Genomic DNA, 24,341 nt, shown 5'->3' on the forward strand with positions numbered 1-24,341 from the left:
CTTCCTTCTTTAAGAAGCCCTTCTGTGTGGGGAGAGCAGTTTGGCCGAACTATGGGTTACATTATATACCACTCCCAGGGCCCCCAGAGGTAAACTTACCTCATGCTCATCAGCAAAAGCAGCAATACACGGGAAGGAATAGACCCTGCAAAACACTTCACAATTAAGATGCAAAATAAAATGTGGCTGGAGCCTCAATACAACCTACAGATGTTCTGTAACAAGAATTTGTAAGTAGGGTGGGCAATTAAGTCGCTTAGCACAAAGTATGGACAAGGGTCTCAAGCCTGCAAATGGATACTACTATGAGTAGGTTTCCAATCTCCATCTGGCAGTCTATAAGTCAGGTTTATCGGTACTAGATCTCAGCCCAGTTGTGTGGCAAGATTCCCAATGGTAGGAGTGAATTCAGAAAATTCTCATCAAGGACTTTGTCTGTGAAATAAATTTATCTCCAGTGCCTCAAACCTTCAGGAAGTCACTTTTCATAAAATCTTCTGGACATGTTAAAAAATGTTCCAAGTTATAAGTAAATGTGCTCAAATACTGATAGAGATAAACACATACAAATGAATCACTAGGGAGAAGGGATCTAATCTTCTGATGTTTCTATTCAATGCATAATCCATTAGTGATCAATAAGTTATGTATCCTATATTCTCTCCTGAATAAAACTGATCCTAGATTTTTCTTTAGTATTAGACATTTTCAGAAAACAACTAGTCAATAAAACAACACCCAGAGAAATATCTTACCTTCTTTCATCACCAAGTCTGTCGTTTAGGTGATTGAGAAATCGTCTACTATCCTTCAAAGGAAATAATGCAAACTTTAATTAAAAAAAAACAAAAGAGGTCTTATTTAAGTACTACTTTTACCAGCATGAAGAAGCTAGTGTTTGCTTTGAAACTCCCAGGGCCCAGTAACATCTCAAGGTTTCACCAAGATTCATTATTACAGGTTAATTAAAACAATACTTTGTGTTATAAAGAGGCAGCTTCAGACCCAAATTCTGGAAGGAACCCCCAGCCAGATTTTCAGCTGAGAAATGCTTTAAGTCTCCAAAAGTTATAGGCACAGTTACATTTCATTGGGTTAAGAGAAAGAGAAATACACTTAACTAGTGACCTAGATTCGTTTCGCTAACGCACCGGGCGTCCATCTTGCTAACATCTGCCCAGCTCAAGCCAACCACAAATCCATAAACTTGTCAACTTGGAGTTTATTTGGGTGTGTTACCCGCTGCCATTTTTCCTTATGAGGAGTTCTCTAGCCTATTCCTTCCTAGTTTCTCTTTCCTGATACAAGTTCAGAGAATAAGGATTATTTTTTAAAGTTCTCCCGACCCGAAGCTAGTAGAAAGGTAAATTTGTTGCCTCCAAAATACTAAAGCTGCACAGACACTGACCCAGGCTTTTGTCCCTTTTCTTAGCAAGGACTGGCTGTTGTAGTACATCCTCACACTTTATACATTTATTCAGCACTAAGTAGACAGCAGTAATGTAAGTCTGGACCTCAAAGTAGCTCAATTAAGAAGTGCATGGCTCTGTGGGGAAGAGGTTTTGAGAAACACTACCTTTGACTGATTTTCACGAAAATTCCCTGCAGAGGAGAGGATGACACAGAGGAAAAAGGAAACTAGCATCGGAATGCCCACCACATCCCCGGCACTTTTGGTTTCTCTCATTCAGTGCTCACAATTTTAAGGTGGCTTTTATTCCCATTTCACAGATAACAACCCTAAGCCTTCATAAGTCAACTACCTTACATGATGTATGCATTTTTGTAAGCCAGGGAGGTAGTACTCGAACCCGAGGCTTATGGGCTTTCCATCTAGATCAAACAGAAAACTGGCTAGACAACTACTGTGTATCTGGCAACAGGCTCAAAGTTAAATGTATTTTCAATAAGATATTTAAGAGTTCAGATTTAATAAAATTCTAATTACATAGCAGTGTTGACTAGAAAGGCTTGGTTCAACGCTTTCATGGTTATTAAGAATTTTACTTTTTCCCAAGGGCCTACCCCTCATTTTAAGAGTGTTTTGATGGGGCGCCTGGGTGGCTCAGTCGGGTTAAGCGTCCGACTTCAGCCAGGTCGCGATCTCGCGGTCCGTGGGGTCGAGCCCCGCGTCGAGCCCCGCGTCAAGCCCGGGGTTGATGGCTCAGAGCCTGGAACCTGTTTCCGATTCTGTGTCTCCCTCGCTCTCTGACCCTCCCCCGTTCATGCTCTGTCTCTCCCTGTCTCAAAAATAAATAAAACATTAAAAAAAAATTTTTTTAAGAGTGTTTTGAAAAAAGAGGGAAAATATTTTAGCTATTTTAAGATGTGGTTGAATATGCAGCCAAGCAATGAGCTATTTTTGTGCTACTCAAGGATATAACCACGGTGAGCCAGACTGCGTGGAAAGCACTGAAAATTCTTATTCCTCGAAACTGTAGAGCACCCCATGCCAATTTCAGCCTTCCCTCATCTTCCCAGCTGCTCCATGCAAGACTGAAATGCACATTTCTTTCTTCTACAGCTCTGACCACCATCTGAGCGTCGCTAAAATGGCTCCCTACTCCGTGTTTTCTCTAACTGGATCCATCCTATTCGCATTGTTCTGTGTCCAGTATAAGTTACCTATAAAGCAGCCTTATCTGTATGTCCAGATTTGGCCCACAAATCTGATGTTCACGTGGTCCTCAAATCATTTCACAGAGATGGAGAACAGGAAGCTTAAGAATGGCAACTTAATCACATCTGAAGAAAAACTCCTCCCCTGAGCCCAATGCTCAGGAAAACAGTGTGAGGATGCATTGATTAAATGGAATTCTGATGACCAAGAATCGCACCGTCTCAAATTCTCGATCCTTAATTTCTTTGAAAGCTTCAGCAATGATGTCATCTTCAAACCACTGATGGACAAGGTCCCCCCTGGATTTTTTCAAGGTCAGTCTACACAATGCTTCAGAAAGAGCAACCTGCTGGTCATAATCTAGAGATGAAAAGCATGATAGACCTAGATCATTCCGGGATGGGCACAAAGCAAAAGAAAAGACAAAAAAAGGTTCTCCACATTAGCACTGTTGTAAGAAATTCCATCTTGGAAGACTAACATTGTATGCTACAAGCATTATAATATAACCTGGATCATTATTTAAATTCAATATTTAAACATCAGGAGGAAATCTAAATAAGCTACCATATAACAATTAAAAAAAATCTTTGCATTTTATATTTTAGAAGTATTAAAATATTAAGAAGCAGCTCCTCAAACAGCCTTAAAAAATGTTACCACAAAAATAAAAGCCCAAGATAAATTGTGGTATTTCGCAACTGATAAAAATATATATGTTTCAATTTCGAAGAATTTTAAAAGTCACATCGCAGCTGGATATACACAACACGAAGACATTTACAGAATGCTTTTCAAATTTGTAAAATAATATATGTTGCTTATGAATCCATAAAATAAAGGTATAAAAACCTACTTTTGAATGAAAACCAAATCTAAGTCAAGGATTATCTCTACCAATGGAGAGAATGGGATCAGGGACAGGTACACAGGGGGCTTTACATGGAACTCTGATTCTACATAAAAAAGACTAAGTAAATGTAGCAAGATGAAAATCTGACTTAGATTGGTTGGCTGGTGAATAAATGAGTATTCGTGAATTATTCTTTATGGTTTTCAGCATGTTAAAACCTTTCACAATAAATTACAAATAAAATGCTAATTCTTATTTTCAACTTGACCAAAATTTATTATCCACAGTTCCAAGATGCTCATAAAGCCCCAAGTGGCCAATATGTAATACTCTAACATTTAAAATTCTGAACACTTCTTACCACCCACAGTCAAGATTGTCCTTGCAAGGTCTTTCCTGAAACATTTAAATAAATTAACATTTTACTGAAGTGAATGAACATACATAAAACTTTACTATTTTGACATTAACATTTAAAATCAAGATGTAGATTTTTGAAATTATTTCAAATTCAGCATCAAAATTTCTGAAATGTCAAGAATACATTTTTATGGAAACGCAGTTTATATATTGACTTAAATGCACTTTTTAAAAGAAGCTAGAGTTGTTGTAGATTCTGAGCTTCTATTCCTCCTTCTATAAAATGAATTCAATTGGATGATGTCTGAAGATTTACCAAATGCTAAGAGTCTGCAATTTGATAATCACCTCATCAACGTGTGAGGATATATTTCTTATATAATCTGTTTAAAAAATACAGTTGACACCTGGAAAAAATAGTACAGCAAGTACTAAATCTTTCTAATGAGCTTTTTTTTTTTTAAAACATTTATTTATTTTTGAGACAGAGAGAGACAGAGCATGAACGGGGGAGGGTCAGAGAGAGGGAGACACAGAATCTGAAACAGGCTCCAGGCTCTGAGCCATCAGCACAGAGCCTGATGCGGGGCTTGAACTCACAAACCGCAAGATTATGACCTGAGCCGAAGTCAGACACTCAACCGACGGAGCCACCCAGGTGCCCCATCTAATGAGCTTTTGAACTACTTTTAAAAACGGACAAATGGAGAGGGGCACCTGGGTGGCTCCGTCGGTTAAGTGTCTGACTCTTGATTTCAGCTCAGGTGGTAATCTCAGCTTGGGAGTTTGAGCCCCACCCTCGGGCTCAGAGCTGACAGCCTGAAGCTTGGTTGTGATTCCCTGCCTCTCTCTCCTCTCTGTCTCTCAAAAATAGAGAAGCATTAAAAAACTGACAAATGTATCCCCTTTATTAGATGTAATGGGGTTAACTGGTTGAATTATAATAGACCCCCATATTATATCTTCCTTTAACAATTTCAGTTAATTAAATATCAACAAATATGATGTGGATCTTTCTTATCTGAAATAACACCTGTTTTAAATAGACTGGCCAAGAAATCTTTTAGTTCAGTTTCTCATAAACAGATCGATTAAAAAGAATATTAAAAAGAGGCCTTAAATAGGACCACTGCTTTGTGCTTGCAGCCTTTATATTTGACCTGAAGTCCAGAGCATTCCAGACTTTCTAGCATATACAAACAATAAGGCGGGACCATAGGATTAGTTTGAAAACTTAGGAGAAAAGGATCAGGTCAGCTGTTCTCCAAATCTAAATATATCGCTGAGAATAGTGATTAAACAAATGTAGTTGAATTTTTTTTTTTTTTTTTTTAGGAAATAGTAGATACCCTGCAACCTGCATGCACTAGTTAATGGACAAACGTGATAGAGGTGGGCTCATGGTCACCGATAACCTCATTTGGGCCTACAATATGGCAAACTTGGTTGCCCTTCATCTCACCAGTCACGGCTGCATGTCACAGGAATGGGGGTGTGCCGCACGAGGTCAACGATGTTGGTTAGTAGCAGTTAGCACGGTCACGGATACAGGTTCACATTTTAGAATAGGGTACTCGTTTTGCCCTTTCCACAGCCACACAGTACAACCTTACCCCCAAATGTCAATGTCCCAAGAACTACAGAATTGTAACAGAGTCAAAAAAATTAAGAATCCATTGATTTCATTGTTGAAAAACAATATAAATCCCACGCTTTACTGGCGTAGCTCAAAGTTGGTAGCCTTTGAGCATTTGCTCTTTACCAGATAATAGGCTCATCACTGCCAATGGTTTGCCGGATTCGACCTGTATAAAAACTGTCAGTCAAGGCTCCACTTTGCAGGTGAGCAAACAAAGGGGGCAAAACCAGGATTTGAAGCCCCAGTCTGGCTCCAGAGTCTGTACTCTGAACACGTGAGTCACTAATTCACATTCACAGTGGGGAAAAAATGGTCTATACCCCAAGAAAGCACTTCAGCTCACAAACCTGATAAACATATTACTAAAAAAGAAAAGCCTAGCAAAGTCCAGTCCTCCTTCACTACTTAGCATAGTGCCTGATATAGGGTAGGTGCACAAAGCATTTACTGAAAAGAAGCAATAAAGTCGTCAAGTCTAAGGAGAACAAAGGTTGAGGTAGTTCAATCGAGAGAGGTTTTAACCTTCCGTCATTCCATCATCAAGTACAACCTCACTTACATAAGACGACATGGGCCTTCCAACAAGGGGAGTTGTTTTCTCTCTTCCCGAGGCACAGCATGCAAAATGGAGTTCAAAGTCTTCAGAGCCTGTTTGGAGTTGGAGAAAGTATTCACGGGGAAGACACAAACATGGAGAGCTGGGCACAACCTTCTCTAAGGTCTCTAGAGCAACGGTTAACGACTGATTTGTTACTCGCAACTCACCTCCCGTTGAATCAAATGACTCACAGTCTTTTCTGTCACCAGAAATCCTAAGGTAAATATGAAGGAACTCAGCATCTGAATTTTTCCTGAAATCACAATTTTAAAAGAATCAAACTGACGCTAAGACAAATAAGGAGACTCCCACACGACAGGAAGAGGCAAAGACTGGAAAAGCCGTGAGGGCAGTAAACATGTTAGGAATTAAAACAGCCTGGGCAATAAAACCTGGACAAAATGCACCGGCATTGCATAGGCTCTCATTCAGCAAAACAGCAGCATCCACGAAGTGTGACTGTGTGGGATTATCCTATCTCAAGCAAAGCTACTTTTTTTGGTCCAGACTGAGGGACAAATATACAAGGGGAAGCTCCTTGTACAGAAAACAAGTTTTCTGTTGTTGCTTACGTTTGTGCATTTTTAAAAAATAGATATTTGTAATGTCTTATTCAAACAGAAGGTTTTTAATAAAATGTTGGCCTCTATGAAATAGCATAATCATAGAAATTTCAACAGCTATTTATGTCAGTGCATAGTAAAATGAGTATGTGGTCATCCCTCATGCTTATTAAACTAGATTTGCGATTTCATTTATGCACATTAAGATATAAAATGATGGTGGTAGTTTACAAGCTTCTGATAAGTGCAAAAATTTACGGTAAGGTGATAGCATTACTTTGATAGGTTCGAACGTGCAATTTTGATGTATGTATTATCATAGGTAATATACTCAACCTCCATATAATTCATGAAACTATAGGAACCCAAACCAGAAAATAGAGAAGAGATTCCTCTTTCATCAAAAAAAAAAAAAAAAAAAAAACAAAAACACACACACACACACACACACACACACACACACACACAAACAAAAACAAAAACCAGGGGCGTCTGGGTGGCTCAGTTGGTTAGCAGTTGAGCGTCTGACTTTGGCTCGGCTCAGGTGGTGATCTCACAGTTTGTGGGTTCGAGCTCCACGTCAGGCTCTATGCTGACAGCTGAGAGCCTGAAACTGTCATAGATTCTGTCTCTGTCTCTCTCTGCCCTTCCCCAGCTCGCTCATGCACTTGCCCGCTCTCGCACGTGCTCTTTCTCTCAAAAATTTAAAAAAAAAAAAAGCCAGATGGATACTGCTAGATGATCTTTGGGAACCAGAAATTTCGCTAATGGCTGAGCCAACAACTTGCCTGCCAGCTTAAAACTTGAGATTTCAGATGGACAGCAGGGATTCTAAAGACCTTTATGTACCAGGTTAATTAGCAAATACCAGATGTCAATCTTTTCCTTTAAATAGTAAAGAGAAACTGACAAATGCAGCGCTACAAAAAAGGAAGGAGGGGGCACTGCCATCAGGTAGCAGAAGAGGGACTTTCAAAAAAGTGCTTACTTCAGGAAACAAAAATTTAGGAAGCATCTTGTCACAAAAAACTTCAAAGCACAGGAAAGAGAGGCCCCACCCTCAAAGAGCCAGCATAATAAATAACCTGGCCTGAGACACAACAGTGTGAAAAGCACCTGGGGGGAGGGGACTATATGTTGAAGAGACTTACTTACTAATCTCAGAATGTGTGGTAGAGGGGCAGGTATCTTTAGGAAACTTCTCCAAGAATAAAAATGCCTGCGGGCACCATTTCTCTCCCCACTCCCAGCTTACACAGCTGGACACGTATGGGAGCCAGCAGCGACCCTCTCAATCTTGCTAGCACCCCATGCCCCACCCCCAAAGCTCCCTTACAGACCTGCTCCATCCAACCCGCCTGCCTCAGCAGCCATCCCTACAAAGTGGGTCCTGCCCCGACACCAGGCAGGCAGCCCCGGTGGGGACCAGCACCACTCCAAAGTGTGTACTGCCCTGGGGAGAAGAGGAGATAATCTCGCACACCAGTTCACCCCCATTTCCAGCAGCTAAACTGTTCAGCTGGTCACACAGAAAGAAAGCTGTGGCTGCAGCAAGGACGCTGATTGCAGATACCTAGTCTGACTACCAGCCCATCCACCAATAAAAGCCCTGTGAGCCACATGGGGAGAAAGCCCAGTCATCTGATAGACCCACACAGAGAGGCTAATTGCCGACAGCTAGCCTGACTGCTGATCCTGCCGATCTAGGAGCCCAGCGGCCTTGCACAGGCCCCTTATCACGGCATGGACCAAACCCTGCCCAGTGTGCCCATGGTAGCAAAATGGGTCGTTGCCGCTGACTGGGCTACAAGCAAACACAGCTAGACACAATAGTAACTCAGCCCATCACTCGTAGGGTTGTCTAGGAGACACCCCTGGATTGTCTGGTTCTGATGACCGAGGGACACAGCCCTACAGGGAACCACTGAACCTCTTCTACACAAAGCAACTACTTTTGTCAGGAGGAGATGTAGCGGTCTTCCCTAACACATAGAAACAGACGAAATGAGTCAGTATTCCAAATGAAAGAACAGGACAAAAATCACAACACAAGAGCTGGAAGAAACAGATAAGCACTAAAGAATTCTAAGCAATGGTCACAAAGATACTCACTGGACTTGAGAGAAGAGTGGATGAACTCAGGGAGAAGGTCAGCAAAAGACAGAAAATATAAAACAGAGATGAAGAATCCAGTGACTGGAAAAACAAAACAAGATTTAAAAAACCACTCGAGGGAATCAGCAGCATATTAGAGGAGACAAGAGAACAGCTCACAGATCTGGAAAACAAGGTCATGGAAAAGAGCCAAGCTGAACAGCAAAAAGTAAAAAAAAAATGAAAATAGGTAAGGGAACTCATCAAGCGTAGTAGCAGTGACATTATTGGGATCCCAGAAGGAGAGAAGAAAGGGGCAGAAAACTTATTTGAAGAAATAAATGGAAAGTTCCCTAACCTGGGGAAGAAAACCAACATCCAGATCCAGGAAGCACAGGGAACTCCTAACAAGATGAACTCAAGGAGGTCTACACCAAGACACATAATAACTAAAAATAGCAAAAATAAGAATTTGGAAAGCAGTAAAGGAAAACAACTACATACAATGGAAACCGCATGAGGCTATCAGCTTTTTTTTGTTTTTTTTTTTTTTTTTAGCAGAAACTTTGTGGGCCAGCAGGGAAAGGGATGATACATTCAAAGTGATGATAGGAAAAAAAATTTATAACCAAGAATACTCTACCTCGCAATGTTATCATTCAGAATAGAAAAGGGGTTTCCTAGACCAACAAAAGCTAAATGTGTTCATCACCCCTAAACCAGCCTTACAAGGATTACAGGGAATTATTTGACTGGAAAAGAAAGGCTAGAACTAAAAGCAAATTACAACAGGAAAAAAGTCACAGGTAAAAACAGACCTTTTATTAAGGTAGTATATTCATCACTTATAAAGCCAGTATGGAAGTTCACACACAGAAGTAATAAAGTTTGTCATATTTCAAAAAACAGTCAAGGATATGCAAGATAAAAATATGACATCATGTACATAAAACAGGGGTGGGGGAGTAAAAATTTAGTGCTTTTAGAATGCATTCAAACTTAAGTGACTGTCAACTTAATAAAGACTGCTATACATACAAGATGACATAAACCTAATGGTAACCACAAATCAAAAACCTCTAACAGATACACTTGGGTTCCTTTCTCTTTTTCATGTATGGGTAACTCTAGAGAAAGCCTTCAAACCACAAGGAAAGAAGCCAGAAGAAACAGAGCTACCAAAACAACCTGAAAACAATGAACAAAATGCCAACACATACCTCTCAAATTACATTAAATGTAAATGGACTATTTCCATCACGGAGAAGATGGCAGAGTAACAGAACCCTAAGGCAACCTCATCCCACAGTACAACTTGATCATACTCAACAGCATAGATAATCCAGAAAACCACCCAAAGACTGGCACAACAAACACCATAAGTAAAAGGTATAGAAGAGGCCTTACTGAAGAGGGTGGGAAGGGCAAAGAGGCAGTGGGAAACAAAACAGATCACAGCCATCCACATTGGGGCAGGGGGCCGGAAGTAGAGAGGAGAGAGAAACATACTGTTGTGCTAGGGATCCCACACCAGGAAGACAAGTCCCCATAACAACTGGCTTTGGGAGCAAAGGGGATAAATTTTGTGAGCCTTACGACCAGTGGGACTTAAAGCCTGGAGTTATAAAAACCAGTGGACTCTGTTCTGGGAGAGCCTGGAAGGCCCTAGAAAGCTGAGTCTCCACCCTTAAAGAGACAGTACAAACAGTCCATGGAGTTATAGCATAGAAGTAGCAGTTTGAAAAACTCCTGAGAAATACGGGAAAGAGTAGTTTATTTATTTTGGAGCATGTCCTGGAATGGCAGGGGTTGATGAGGGTCTCTCCAGGCATAAAGGAGCTGGAAGGCACCATCTTCCTCCTCCACTCCCACCTCCCCCCCAGAATAAACACACAGCTACCTGAAGGAACCAGCACAGCACCAGCATTCACTACCTAACTTGCTTACACCACACCCTGTCCCCTGCCAGGCTTGCCTCAGTCCCAATGTTGCAGGTCCCCTCCCACAAAAGATTGGCACAAACCTTGCCAACACCACGACTCCCAACCTGCATGTTTTGTGGGGCCTTGGTCCTGGTGGTGGGGCGGGGGGAGCCCGGCAGAAGCTGGAGGCACACCTTGTTAAAATTGCACACCCTGCCCACTTTGCACACTTTGTGGATCTGCCCAGGCCACCCAGGTCCCAGCGCCAGCCGCTAGTCTCATTTCATAAGTAATTTGGCACACACCTGGTTAAAACTGCAGGACCCATCCTGGCGGGATACCAAACACCGCCCACAACAAAGAGAGCCTCTGCAAATAACTGTACCGAAGGAAAAAGTAGACAGGACACAACAGCAGGCCACACACAACACATACAGTGACAATCCCTGAAGCATCAGGTTCTGGTAAACAGGGGACACTGCACTGCTAGGCAATACAGGACCTTTTCTTCACAAGGCCATTACTTTCAAGATCAGAAGACATAGCAGACTTTCCTAACACAGAGAAACAGACACAGAATTGGACAAAATGAGGGGACCAAGGAATGTTCCAAATGAAAGAACAGGAAAAACCACAGCAAGAGACATAAGCAAAATGAATATAAATAATATGCCTGATAGAGAATTTAAAGTCGCCATCATAAAGATACTCCATGCACTTAAGAATGGAGGACATCAGGGAGGCCCTTAACAAAGAGATAAAAGAACCAATCAGAGATGAACACAACAAATGAAATTGAAAATACACTAGATGGAATAAACAGCAGGCTAGAGAAAGGAGGGGAGTGAATTAGTGAGCTGGAGGACAGAGCAATGGAGAGTAGTCAAGCAGAGCAGGTGAGAAAGTTATGCAAAATGAGAATAGACAGATTGAGGGAACTCAGCAACTCCATCAAACATTAACATTCATATTATAGGAATCCCAGAAGGAGAAGAGAGGAAAGGGGGCAGAAAAGCTATTTGAAGAAACAATAGCTGAAAATTTCCCCAATCTGGGGCAGGAAACAGATCCAGATCCAGGAGGCACAGAGAGCTCCCAAGAAAATTAACCTGAGGGGATTTACACCAAGACCTACAATAATCAAAATGGCAAAAAAAAAAAAAAAAAAAGTAATGATCAAGAGAATTTTAAAAGCAACAAGTGAAAAGTTACATATTTAAAAAAAAAAAAAAAAACCCATAAGGCTATAAGCTGATCTTTCAGCAGAAATTTTGCAGGCCAGAAAAGAGTGGTAGGATATATTCAAAGAGCTGAAGGATAAAATTTATAGCCAACAATACTCTACCCAGCAAGGCTAGCATTCAGAATAGAAAGAGAGATAAAGAGTTTGCCCAAACAAAAGTTAAAGGAGTTAATGACCACTAAATCTTCCCTACAAGAAATGATAAAGGGGACTCTGAACAGAAAGCAAAGACTAGGAGTAATAAAAGGAGGAAACAGAAAAACAGTAAAAATAAGTGTATCTGTAAAAATCAGTCAAGGGACTTACAAAATAAAAGGATGTAAAGTAGGACTCATATCTAAAACATGGGTTGCAGGAAGAGGAATAAAGAATGGGTTCAAAATTGAGCAACCATCAACTTAAAATAGACCACTATATACGGGGCGCCTGGGTGGCTCAGTCAGTTAAGCGTCCGACTTCGGCTCAGGTCACGATCTCACGGTCCGTGAGTTCGAGCCCCACGTCGGGCTCTGGGCTGATGGCTCAGAGCCTGGAGCCTGCTTCTGATTCTGTGTCTCCCTCTCTCTCTGCCCCTCCCCCGTTCATGCTCTGTCTCTCTCTGTCTCAAAAATAAAACGTTAAAAAAAAAATTTTTTTTTAAATAGACCACTATATGACGAAGATGTTATACACAAAACTAATGGAAACCACAAGTCAAAAGCTAGAAATAGATAGATTCCTTTCTCTTTATTTTGGCCTAAATGTATCACTAAAGAAAGCCAACTAATTGTGAGAACAGAAGAAAGGAACACAGGAAAACTACAAAAAAACACCATAAAGTAAAAAAATGGCAATAAATACATACCTATCAATTACTTCGAATGTAAATGGACAACACACTCCAATGAAAAGGCACAGGGTGATAGAATGGAAAAAAGACAAAAACAAAAACAAGACCCACCTATATGCGGTCTACAAGAGACTCATTTCAGACCTAAAGACACCTGCAGATTGAAAGTGAGGGGATGGAGAAACATTTATCATGCAAATGGATGTGAAAAGAAAGCCAGGGTGCCGATACTTGTATAGGAAAAGATAGACTTTAAAACAAAGACTATAACAAGAGACAAAGAAGGACACCTTATAATCTTATCTCCTTGTTGGATAGTCTCCTTTATAACAATTGTAAATGTTTATATATTCAACATAGAAGCACCCAAATACATAAAACAATCCATAGAAAACATAAAAGAATCAATAGTAATGCAATAGTAGGGGACTTAATGCCCCACTTACATCAATGGACAGATCATCAAAACAGAAAATTAACAAGGAAAGAGTAGCTTTGAATGACACACTGGACTAGATGGACTTAATGGATATATATATTCAGAATATTCTGTCCTAAAACAGAATACACATTCTTTTCAAGTACACGTGGAACATACTCCAGAATAGATCACATATTAGGCCACAAAACAACAAATACAAAAGAGACTGAAATCATACCATGCATCTTTTCTGAACACAACACTATGAAACTAGAAATCAGCCACAAAAAAATCTGGAAAGAGAATACATGGAAGTTAAATAACGTGCTACTCAACAATGAATGGGTCAATAAATTAAAGAAGAAATGAAAGACAAAGGAAAGTGAACACAATGGTCCAAAATCTTTGGGATGCAGCAAAAGCTCTTCTAAGAGGGAAGTTTCTAGCAATACAGGCCTACCTCAAGAAGAGTCTCAAACAAATGACAGAGCTAGGGGAAAATAAAAACACCAAGAACCAGTAGAAGGAAGGAAATAGTAAAGATCAGAGCAGAAATAAAACAAACTGAAACAAACCAAAACAAACAAATAAAAAAAAAACCAATAGGACAGATTGAAACCAGGATCTCGTTCTTCGAAAAGAACAAAATTGATAAATCTCTAGCTAGACTCATCCAAATAAATGAAAAGGACCTAAATAAAATCACAAATGAAAGAATACCACAAAAATACAAATGATTATAAGAAATTATGGAAAATAATATGCCAACAAATTGAACTACCTGGAAGAAATGGATCGATTCCTAGAAACATAACTTTCAAAACTGAATCAGGAAGAAATAGAAAACTTAACAGACTATTACCAGCAAGGAAATTGAATCAGTGATCAAACAATTCCCAACCAACAAAATTCCAGGCCCAGATGGCCTCACAGGGGAATCTACCAAGCATTTAAGGGATAGTTAATACCTATTCTTCTCAAACTATTCCAAAAATTAGAAGAGGAAGGAAAACTTCCAAATTCATCCTCAGAGGTCAACATTACCCTGACACCAAAACCAGACAATGATAAACAAACAACAAGGTGAACTACAGGCCAGTAGCACTGATGAACACAGACACAAAAATCTTCAAAATACTAGCAAACAGAATCCAAGGATACTTAAAAAAAAAAAAAAAATCATTCACCCTGATCAAGTAAGATTTATTCCTGGGATACACTGATCCCACTCAATGGGGAAAACTGAGAGCTTTTTCCCTAAAAGTCAGAAACAAGACAAGGAAGTCCACTCTCACCACTTTTATTCAACATAGTATTGGAAGTCCTAGCCACAGCAATCAGACAGCATAAAGAAATAAAAGGCATCCAGACTGGTAAGGAAGAACTAAAACTCTATTTGCAGATGACATGATGCTATCTATATATTGGAAAACCCCCTAAAGACTCCACCAAAAAACTAGAATGGATAAATGAATTCAGTAAAGTCACAGGATACAAAAGTCAGCATACAGAAATACATTGCATTTCTATATACTCATAATGAGGTGACAAAAAGGAACGAAGAAAACAATCCCGTCGACAATTGTACCAAACAAAATTGGTTAAGTTTATTCCTAAGAGGTAAAAGACCTGTACTCTGAACACCAACGAAAAAAATTGAAGATGACACAAATGAAAAGATAGTCCATGTTCATGGATTGGAAGAACATTTTTTAAATGTCCATAGTATCCAAAGCTATCTAAACATTTAATGCAATCCCTATCAAAATATCTACATCATTTCTCACAGAACTAGAACAATCCTAAAATGTGTAGGTAACCACAGAAGACCCCAAATAGCTAAAGCAATCTTGAAAAAGGAAAAGCTGGATGTATCACAATCCCAGTTTTCAAGTTATACTACAAAGCTGTAGTAAACAAATCAGTATGGTACTGGCACAAAAATAGACCTAAGATCAACAGAATAGAAAACATAGAAACAAATCCATGATTACAAAGTTATTTAATCTTTGACGAAGGAGATAAGAATATGCAATGGGAAAAAGACAGTCTAGTAACAAATGGCATTGGGGAAACTGGACAGCCATATGCAAAAGAATGAAACTAGACCACTTTCACCATATACAAAAATAAACTCAATGGCCTCAAGACCTAAATGTGAGACCTGAAACCATTAAAACCCTAGAAGAGAGCACAGGTGGTAAGGTCTCTGATGTCAGCCATAACATTTTTCTAAACAGATCTTCTGAGGCAAGGGAAATAAAAGCAAAAATAAACAGCTGGGACTTCCATCAGAATAAAAAGGTTCTGCACAGTGAAGGAAACAACCAATGAAACTATAAGACAACCTACTGAATGGGAGAAGACACTTGTAAATGACCTATCCCCAAGAAGGGTTAGTGTCTAAAATATATGGAAAATTTGAACACCAAAGAAATAATTCAATTAAAAAAGTAGGAAGACATGAACAGACATTTCTCCTAAGACAACATACAAATGGCCAACTGACACATGAAAAGACGCTCAACATCACTCATCAGGGAAATGCAAATCAGCACCACAATACACTATCACCTCACACCTGTCAGAATGGCTAAACACAAGAGACAAGTGTTGGTAAGGATGTGGAGAAAAAGGAACTCTCTTGCCCTATTGGTGAATACGGACTGGTGTACCCACTGTGGAACACAGTATGGAGATTCCTCAAAAAATTAAAAATAGAACTACCCTATGATCCAGTAATCACACTACCTAGGTATTTACCCAAAGAATCCAAAAAAACCACTAATTTGAAAGGATACACCCCTATGTTTACAGTAGCATTATTTACAATAACCACTTAATAGAAATAGCCCAAGTGTCCATCAATAGATGAATGGATAAAGACATGGCATATATACAGTAGAATATTACTCAGCCATAAGAAAGAAGTCTTACCATTTGCAACAACATGGATGGATCTACAGAGCATAATGCTAAGCAAAATAAGTCAGAGGAAAGAAATACTGGATGACCTCACTCATATGTGGAATTTAAGAAACAAACAAGGGTGGAAAAGACAAACCCAGATAATGAACTGGTAACTGTAGAGAACAAGCAGATGGATACCAGAGAGGAGGTGGGTGGGGAATGGGTGAAATAAGTGGAGTAGGGGCACACTTATCATGATGAACATTAAGTCATGTATAAAATTGTTGAATCACTATATTGTACTAATCTATTGAAACTAATATGTTAACTATACTGGAATTACTTTTTTAAAAAATTTGTTTAACGTTTATTTACTATTGAAAGACAGAGTCAGAGCATGAGCAGGGGAGGGGCAGAGGGAGAGGGAGACACAGAATCCGAAGCAGGCTCCAGGCTCTGACCTGTCAGCACAGAGCCCGACGTGGGGCTCCAACTCACAAACCACGAGATCATGACCTGAGCCAAAGTCGGATGCTCAACTGACTGAGCCACCCAGGTGCCCCTGGAATTACTTTTTTAATAAAAGGCAGAAAGAAACTGGAAATCAGAAAACATATTAGAAAAAATGAATTTGTAAATTTTCAGGCTAAAAAAAAAAAGTCAATATATAGAAATTTGTTCCTATACACTAATAATGAACTAGAAGAAAACACAAATTGAGAAAACAATCCTATTTATAATTTCCATTTTTTAAATATCTAGGAATTAATTTAACTAAGGCGATAGACCTGTACTCTGAAAACTAAGACATAAATGAAAAAAACTGAAGACACAAATAAGTAGAAAGATATAACTGAAAAAATATTGTTAAAATGTTCATACTACGCAAAATGATCTAAAACTTCAATGCAATTCCTATCAAAATACCAGGGGTATTTTTCACAGAACTGGAAAAAAATAGTCTTAAAATTTGTATGGGACCAAAGAAAGACCCCAAACAGCCAAAGCAATCTTGAGAAAGAAGAACAAAGATGGAGGCATCATGCTTCCAGGTTTCAAACTATATCACAAAGCTACAGTAATCAAAGCTGTGTGGTACAAGCCCAAGAAATGGATACATAGAGCAATGGAACAGAAGAGAAAACGCAGGATAAACCCATGCTTATCTCGTCAATCTACACCCAAGGAGGCAAGAATATCCAATGTGGATGTTCCTGGGGATGTGGAGAGAAGGGAACCCTTGTGTACGATTGGTGAAAATGTAAATTGGTGAAACCACTGTGGAAAACAGTATGAAGATTCCTCAAAAAAAACCCTAAAAATAGGAATACCGTATGGTCCAGTAATTTCACTACTAGGTCTTTACTCAAAAAAAAAAAAAAAAAAAAAAAAAAAAAAAAAAATTAGAACACTAATTTGAAAAGATACACGCACCTCTATGTTTATAGCAGGATTATTTATAAGAGCCAAGATCAGGAAGCAACTTAAGCGTCCAACAGTAGATGAATGGATAAAAAGGGTATGATACACACTATGGAATAGTACTCATCTAAAAAGGAGATCTTGCCATTTACAACAACATGGATGGATCTAGAGCATATTATGTTAAGTGAAATAAGTCAGAGAAAGACAAGTACTGTAGGATTTCACTTCTATGTGGAATCTAAAAAACAAACAGACAAACAAATGAAGAAACAAACAAGCAAAAAGACTCTTAAGTACAAAGAATAAACGGGTGGTCGCCAGAAGGGAGGGGAGTTGGGAAGGTGAAGTGGGGAGGCAGACAAAATAAAGGGGATTGAGAGTTACAAACTCCCAGTTACAAGTGACAGAGAGTCACAAGCACAGCTTTGTAAGAGTGCTGACAACGCTAATTCCATCTCTGGCCTCCATCTTGTCCACATCTACACCATGACCTCGGTCAAGGCTACGTGTTGCATGCCCTGAGGAGATTAACGTGCCCCGTGACCGGAACGCAGGAAGTCTTTCTTTGACCTTCCCTGAAGTGGCACACAGAAGGCCCCACTTCAGATAACCACCCTGTGACCACACCACCATGCCCCTCACCCTATAGAAGCTGGGGATTAAGGTCTGGACTTGGCGGATAATAGCCACATAGCTCAGGGATGGTTTGTCCGCCCAGTCCCCCCTGGTAAGTTACTCTGATTAAAACTATGTAAACAGGATGGAGTGGTTTGCTTTGTTTTTTGGTCTTAGAGTACCTTCTCCGTCTGGAGGAGATCCTCAATAATATTACAATAATGGTGTAGGACGCCAGAGCGACTATACTCATCACAGAGAGCATCAAATAAGGTACGTGACTGTCAAATCACTATGTTGTACACCTGAAATTATGTCAGCTGTATTTCTATTAAAAGTAGGTATTTAAAATATTTAAAACTAAATAAAAGGCAGACAGAGACATACTTTACAACAAAATCTCTGCATTGCAATACGGCTACCATTAGATGGTCAATACATCCATGTACTTAAACCTATTGTACTTTTATAGGTCATTTAGGCAAATATTTACTTACTGTATGCCAGAATATTTTACTAATGAAAGATAGTCAATCAGTGGCAAATAATATACTTACCTTTCCTACTACTTCTGGAAATAACCTAGTAAAAAAAGAAAAGGCTTATATTATGTTTCAGAAGCATTATCAACTATAACTTTAATCCATTAATGCCGATATTTCTCTAAAAGGCAGGACTTGACTTTAAATACAGTAGAAAAAAGTTTAGGGGCGCCTGGATGGCTCAGTCAGTTAAGTGTCCGACTCTTCATTTCGGCTCAGGTTATGATCTCAGGGTTCACGAGCCTAAGCCCCGCATCAGGGTCTCCGCTGTCAGTGCAGAGCCTGCTTCCGATCCTCTGTCACCTCCCTCTCCCTCTGCCCCTCCCCCACTTGTGTGCTCGCACTCTCTCAAAATAAATAAACTTAAAAGTTTAGAGAAATCCAGGGCCCCTGGGTGGCTGAGTCAGTTAAATATCTGACTATAGCTCAGGTCATGATCTCATGGTTACTGAGTTCGAGCCCCACATCAGGCTCTGGGCTGTGGAGCCTGCTTCGGATTCTCTCTCTCCCTCTCTCTCTCTCTCTCTCTCTCTCTCTCTCTGCCCCTCCCCTCCCCTGTTCTCTCTCTCTCTCAGAAAACGAATAAAACATTAAAAAAATTTTTTAAAGTTTAGAGAAATCCTATTTGACCTTCAGTCACTATTAAAATCAGCATATCATCCTTAAACAGGTGAATAATGTATATATGAAAATAAATCATTTTTCTTCCATAGCATTGGTTACATAGTTTCTATTTCATATAATTTTTTTTTAATGTTTATTTATTTTTGAGACAGAGAGAGACAGAGCGTCAATGGGGGAGGGTCAAAGAGAGGGAGACACAGAATCTGAAGCAGGCTCCAGGCTCTGAGCTGTCAGCACAGAGCCCGACGCGGGGCTCAAACTCATGGAGTATGAGATTGTGACCTGAGCTGAAGTCGGATGCTTCACCAACTGAGCCACCCAGGTGCCCCAATTTCATATAATATTCTAAATACTAAATAGGAGTCTTGGTAAAACCCACATCTAAGAAAAGACAAGTTTTATAAATAACTTGAAGATTCTTGCAAATTACCAATGGTATCTGTTCAGTGACGAATCCACCCAAATCCTTACCAAGGCTGTGTCAAAGAAGTCTTCTATCACATTAATCAGGGATGGGTCAGACACTGGATCTGCCATGGTCAGAAATTCTATTGTTCTTTCAAACCAGGAAACCATGTACACAAGAGAAGAAACACAGTTTCAACCTTCTAAGACTTTAAACTTCTAGGCCTTATTCAATACTGTCTCATAATTCCAGTAAAAACTTGAGCAAAATAGTTTAAGGATTTTCTAGGACATTTTGATTCGACCTGGCTCTAAGACCTCCATCTAGAACTCTCCAGAATGAAGACCTATTGTTACAGTGTGGCACTAAGAAGCTCTCAGATACCAGCAAGAGTTGGAGATTTGGCCAAGAGGGATGCCAGGAAGTCATAGACGGGGGGCTAGTGATTAAAGATTAAGAGATAAATGAGCCTCCCCACACAGGAGCAATTCTTGTCTTGAAAGCTGTAGAAAACGTACTATCAAAGGAGGCGCAGAATTTGGAACGTGCTAGAGAAGTACGTTAATACAGTAACTATGCCTCAAGCCTTTCTTTTGTCAAAAGCGTCCAGCCAATTGGAGATTTGTTTTTCTACAGGAACGTATATGCAAGTTCATATTAAGCTGCTAGGATTGGTAGGATTTAAGATAAACTCCTACAACATTGATTCAAAGGGGCGCCTGGGTGGCGCAGTCGGTTAAGCGTCCGACTTCAGCCAGGTCACGATCTCGCGGTCCGTGAGTTCGAGCCCCGCGTCGGGCTCTGGGCTGATGGCTCAGAGCCTGGAGCCTGTTTCCGATTCGGTGTCTCCCTCTCTCTCTGCCCCTCCCCCGTTCATGCTCTGTCTCTCTCTGTCCCAAAAATAAATAAACGTTGAAAAAAAAAAATTAAAAAAAAAAAAAGTGAAGGCCATCTTTGGACCACTTTTTTTTTTTTTTTTTTTTGCTTAGAAAAAAGAACAACAACAACAAAATCCTGTGGGCATAGTTTGAAATCCTCAACTGAACGTGGAGTAGGAGGAGTTTGTGATGAAAAACGCTTACAGGAGTGAGGCCTTGGAAACTTCACCCACTTGGCAGCCAAGAACCCAAAGCACCCCCAGCTGGGGACCATGGACATAGCAATCAGGTCCCAACCTTGACCGCACATTAGGAAAACCTGGGAGGCTTTGAAACACCCTGATGCCTGGGACCCCTCACAGACCCAGGAAATCAGAATTGCTGGTGGTGGGACACAGACAGTGCTCGTTAAAGCTTTCCAGGTGATTCTAACGTACAGCAAGGTTGGAGGGCCACTGCTGTGCTCCCAGCGATGCTCCTTTTATCTCACATCAAGCAAAGATTTGCATTAAACTGAATCATCCACCTGCTGGGGCAAACTTTTCTCTGATAGCCTGAAAAATGTCCCTCTATACAATGAAATTCACTGCTAATGCCACATTTCCCCCTTCCTATATTCAAAGGCAGAATTTTATGCTTTTAAGTACATTTTTGTCACCACTCCACTTACCAACCCAAATCGTATCCCCCTCCCAAGCCCACAAAATACATTGAGTATAGGTAAAGAGATGTGAGGGAAACGCCACAGTATTTGATTGAGACTTGCTACCAGAAGTCACTCTCTGGACCCATTATGTGCCATGATCATACATGGCCTAACAGATTCACCAGTTGCCCCCACAGCTGTGTGATTACCAGAAACACGAGACAAAATGGTTATTTACAGAGGTAATAGCTAGTATTCATTATGCACACGGTATAGAACAAGTTGCTTAATCCTCCTGGATCCTAGGGTACAGGACTAAACATGTTCCTTTCCATGGGAAATTCTTATTCTAGAGAAATAACTTCCCAGTATATTTTGTGCTGACCTGCAAACATAATTGGCTTTAGAAGTACAGAATCTAGTATCCCAGCCCCTTTGATAATACAATGCATTTTCCTTGACCAACACCTACATGAAACAAAACATGCTTTAGAATGTGTCTAAGTTACGGTTCAGAAATTTCCATCACCAATTAGAAATTTCCATATTCCACTGGAATTCGGATTTCAAAAACTCCAGTGGAAACTTATTTGATTGGACTCTTTAAATCTTGGAAGGGTATTTTAAAATCTAAATAGGAAATTCAGGTTGGGGTAGATCTTAACTCATCCCCCTGCCTCCGCCCCCCCCCCCCAAAAAAAAAAACAAAAAAAAACCATCGGCCCGTGGTTCCAAGTTACCAAGTTGCCCGTGGACATCCTGCTCCATTTCCTTTCAAGTTTTACCTCCTTTTCCCCATTTCCTATTATCTGCACTGGTAAGTGTAGGAGGGAATTAGGTAGCACTACATGCAAAATGAAACATATACAATTTGCCTAAGCATAATCCTTAGATCTCCCCGCGCCCTGTAAGCTCTTTTAAAGTCCCTGAGAGGAATTAAGGAAAGCCTGGTCTTTACTTGGTCTCCACCAACAGATCTTTATTCCTTCCCACAGAGAGGAATTTACAGTAAAGAAAAAAAAAAAACAAAAACAAAACAGAGCAATCTCCCTGAGCCAATCTGGCTTTAATAAACTTCAGGTACTAGAGTCCAGGGGGTGGGAGAAAAAAAAAAAAATCAAAGATTTTAGAGCCAGCCAGATCACCCTCTTGCCCCTCTACCTTCCCTTACCTCCTCACCAACAAATCGAACATCTAACAGCTGCAGAATCTCATCTCATAAAACAAGGGAGAGGCACCAAGAGATTTCCTAGTCTGTGTTGCTTCCAGCAACATAATAATATAAAGGCACTCATAATAGTACCCGCTGGTTAACCCCTAAGAACCAGAATAAAATTTCACAACTGCAGGACTTAGAACAAACAAAAAAATGTGTTTGCTCTTTGTGTTTTCAGACTCAACTGAGATCTCTGAAGTTGGAAAAGTGGGCTATGGCGAGGGGAAGCATTTGATCCTTTATCCGGGTCCAATGTGGTTACTAATTCTATTAAAATAGTTATAGAGCCTTTGGTGGGGGGTTGGGGGGGATGGAGAATAGCTTACTCCCTGCTCATCCTGTATTTCCAAGTTCAGTTCACCAATTTAAACATGTTATTACAGCAACTGGCTTGTCAAGGGGAGTAGAGAGTATGACCGACTCATTCCTGCACACTCCCCAAGTGCCCTGCCCAGCACATACATCAGGAAACCTATGCAGAATTTTTGATGGATACAGGCAGTACGCACATCATTATCAATTTCGGCTCAAATTTGATTTCAAAGGAACAGAAAACACCAAACTAGATAACGGATTTCACACCCATTTAAATTACCCAAAGCCGGGGCGCCTGGGTGGCGCAGTCGGTTAAGCGTCCGACTTCAGCCAGGTCACGATCTCGCAGTCCGTGAGTTCGAGCCCCGCGTCGGGCTCTGGGCTGATGGCTCAGAGCCTGGAGCCTGTTTCCGATTCTGTGTCTCCCTCTCTCTCTGCCCCTCCCCCGTTCATGCTCTGTCTCTCTCTGTCCCAAAAATAAATAAACGTTGAAAAAAAAAATTTTAAAAAAAAAAAAAAAAAAAAAAAAAAAATAAATTACCCAAAGCCACACAAGATCAAAACAGGACACTTATCTTTGGGATCAGTCCCTGCTGAATTAGCAAAGGCTCATCTTCTTTGACACCATCAATGCAGAATCGCTGAATACATTTCAGCAACAGCGAAACATACTGAAATTCCTTTTTATCCAGTTCCTGGGTATTAGACCACACAAAGATAAAGCCTTACAATGCAAGTTAAGGAAATAGATCCCAAGTGGTCTCATCGCAAGGAGATTTTTAAATTTTACTTAAGTTATCTCGCCACCCAACGTGGGGCTAGAGCTGACAACCCCTTTTCTGACTGAGCCAGCCAGGTGCCCCTCATCACAAGGAAATTTTATCTATTTTGTATCTACAGGAGATGACGGATGTTACCGGCATTACAAAATGATTACCACAACAAGCCCAGTCATTGTACCATACAGCTTAGACTTACATAATGTGCGTCAATTATAGCTCAATGTGGGGGGGGGGGGGGGGGAAGCCTTACAAATAACTACACATTGTTGTTCCACCCACAAAACAACTTACTTGCCTTAGTTATTGATCTATGAAGGTGGTAGAATGCAAGATGATTGTATTTTTGAGGACTGTGGCTTGCTCCCTCTTGAAAATAGTCTTTTATTTTCTGAAATCCTTTATCATGGAAGGCATCAATAATAAGCGATTGAAGCTGGAAAGTTGATGGTTTGCAAATCATTTCCTCCCCCAAGAACATTTCATAGCAACATTTCTAGCATTATCAGTAGTAATTCAGTGTGAAATTTAGAGGGCAAATATAGATCGTTATTTCTTGAACAGTAAATCATTGAGCCAATGGCTGCGTTTGCCGGTTTAAGATAGCAGTTTGCAAAATGTGGTTCCCGGACCACCAGCAGCATGGGCTTCACCTGGGGACTTACTAGTAATCAGAAACTCTAGGGTAGAAGCCTTCATGCATGCTAACTCTGAGAGCCACTGACTTAAGGAGAATTATACTTAAGTACAGGTATCTGCAGAAGAGACTTTATCCTCAGTCATGTTAGAAATTCTAAAACACTAAAAAATTCAAACCTATTAAAAGCAACATAAATGATCAGA

The 24,341-nt window shown here is 40.2% G+C and overlaps 1 protein-coding gene across 1 annotated transcript in view; it reads right to left on the reverse strand.

Annotated features, from left to right (window-relative positions):
- SYCP2L (synaptonemal complex protein 2 like) overlaps positions 1–23,961 on the reverse strand; it is a 96,780-nt gene extending 72,819 nt beyond the window's left edge. The window contains exons 1-10 of the mRNA XM_045500892.1: positions 23,797–23,961; positions 23,295–23,414; positions 19,730–19,834; positions 18,650–18,674; positions 6,238–6,323; positions 6,032–6,120; positions 3,835–3,869; positions 2,838–2,980; positions 756–808; positions 100–145 (exon numbers count right to left, since the gene is read on the reverse strand). Coding sequence (XP_045356848.1) covers positions 100–145; positions 756–808; positions 2,838–2,980; positions 3,835–3,869; positions 6,032–6,120; positions 6,238–6,323; positions 18,650–18,674; positions 19,730–19,834; positions 23,295–23,414; positions 23,797–23,961 — 867 coding nt within the window. The remainder of the gene's footprint in view (positions 1–99; positions 146–755; positions 809–2,837; positions 2,981–3,834; positions 3,870–6,031; positions 6,121–6,237; positions 6,324–18,649; positions 18,675–19,729; positions 19,835–23,294; positions 23,415–23,796) is intronic.
- Positions 23,962–24,341: the final 380 nt, after the last annotated feature.

Source organism: Leopardus geoffroyi, chromosome B2 (assembly GCF_018350155.1).
Source record: "Leopardus geoffroyi isolate Oge1 chromosome B2, O.geoffroyi_Oge1_pat1.0, whole genome shotgun sequence".
In the NCBI taxonomy this organism is placed as follows: Eukaryota; Metazoa; Chordata; class Mammalia; order Carnivora; family Felidae; genus Leopardus; species Leopardus geoffroyi.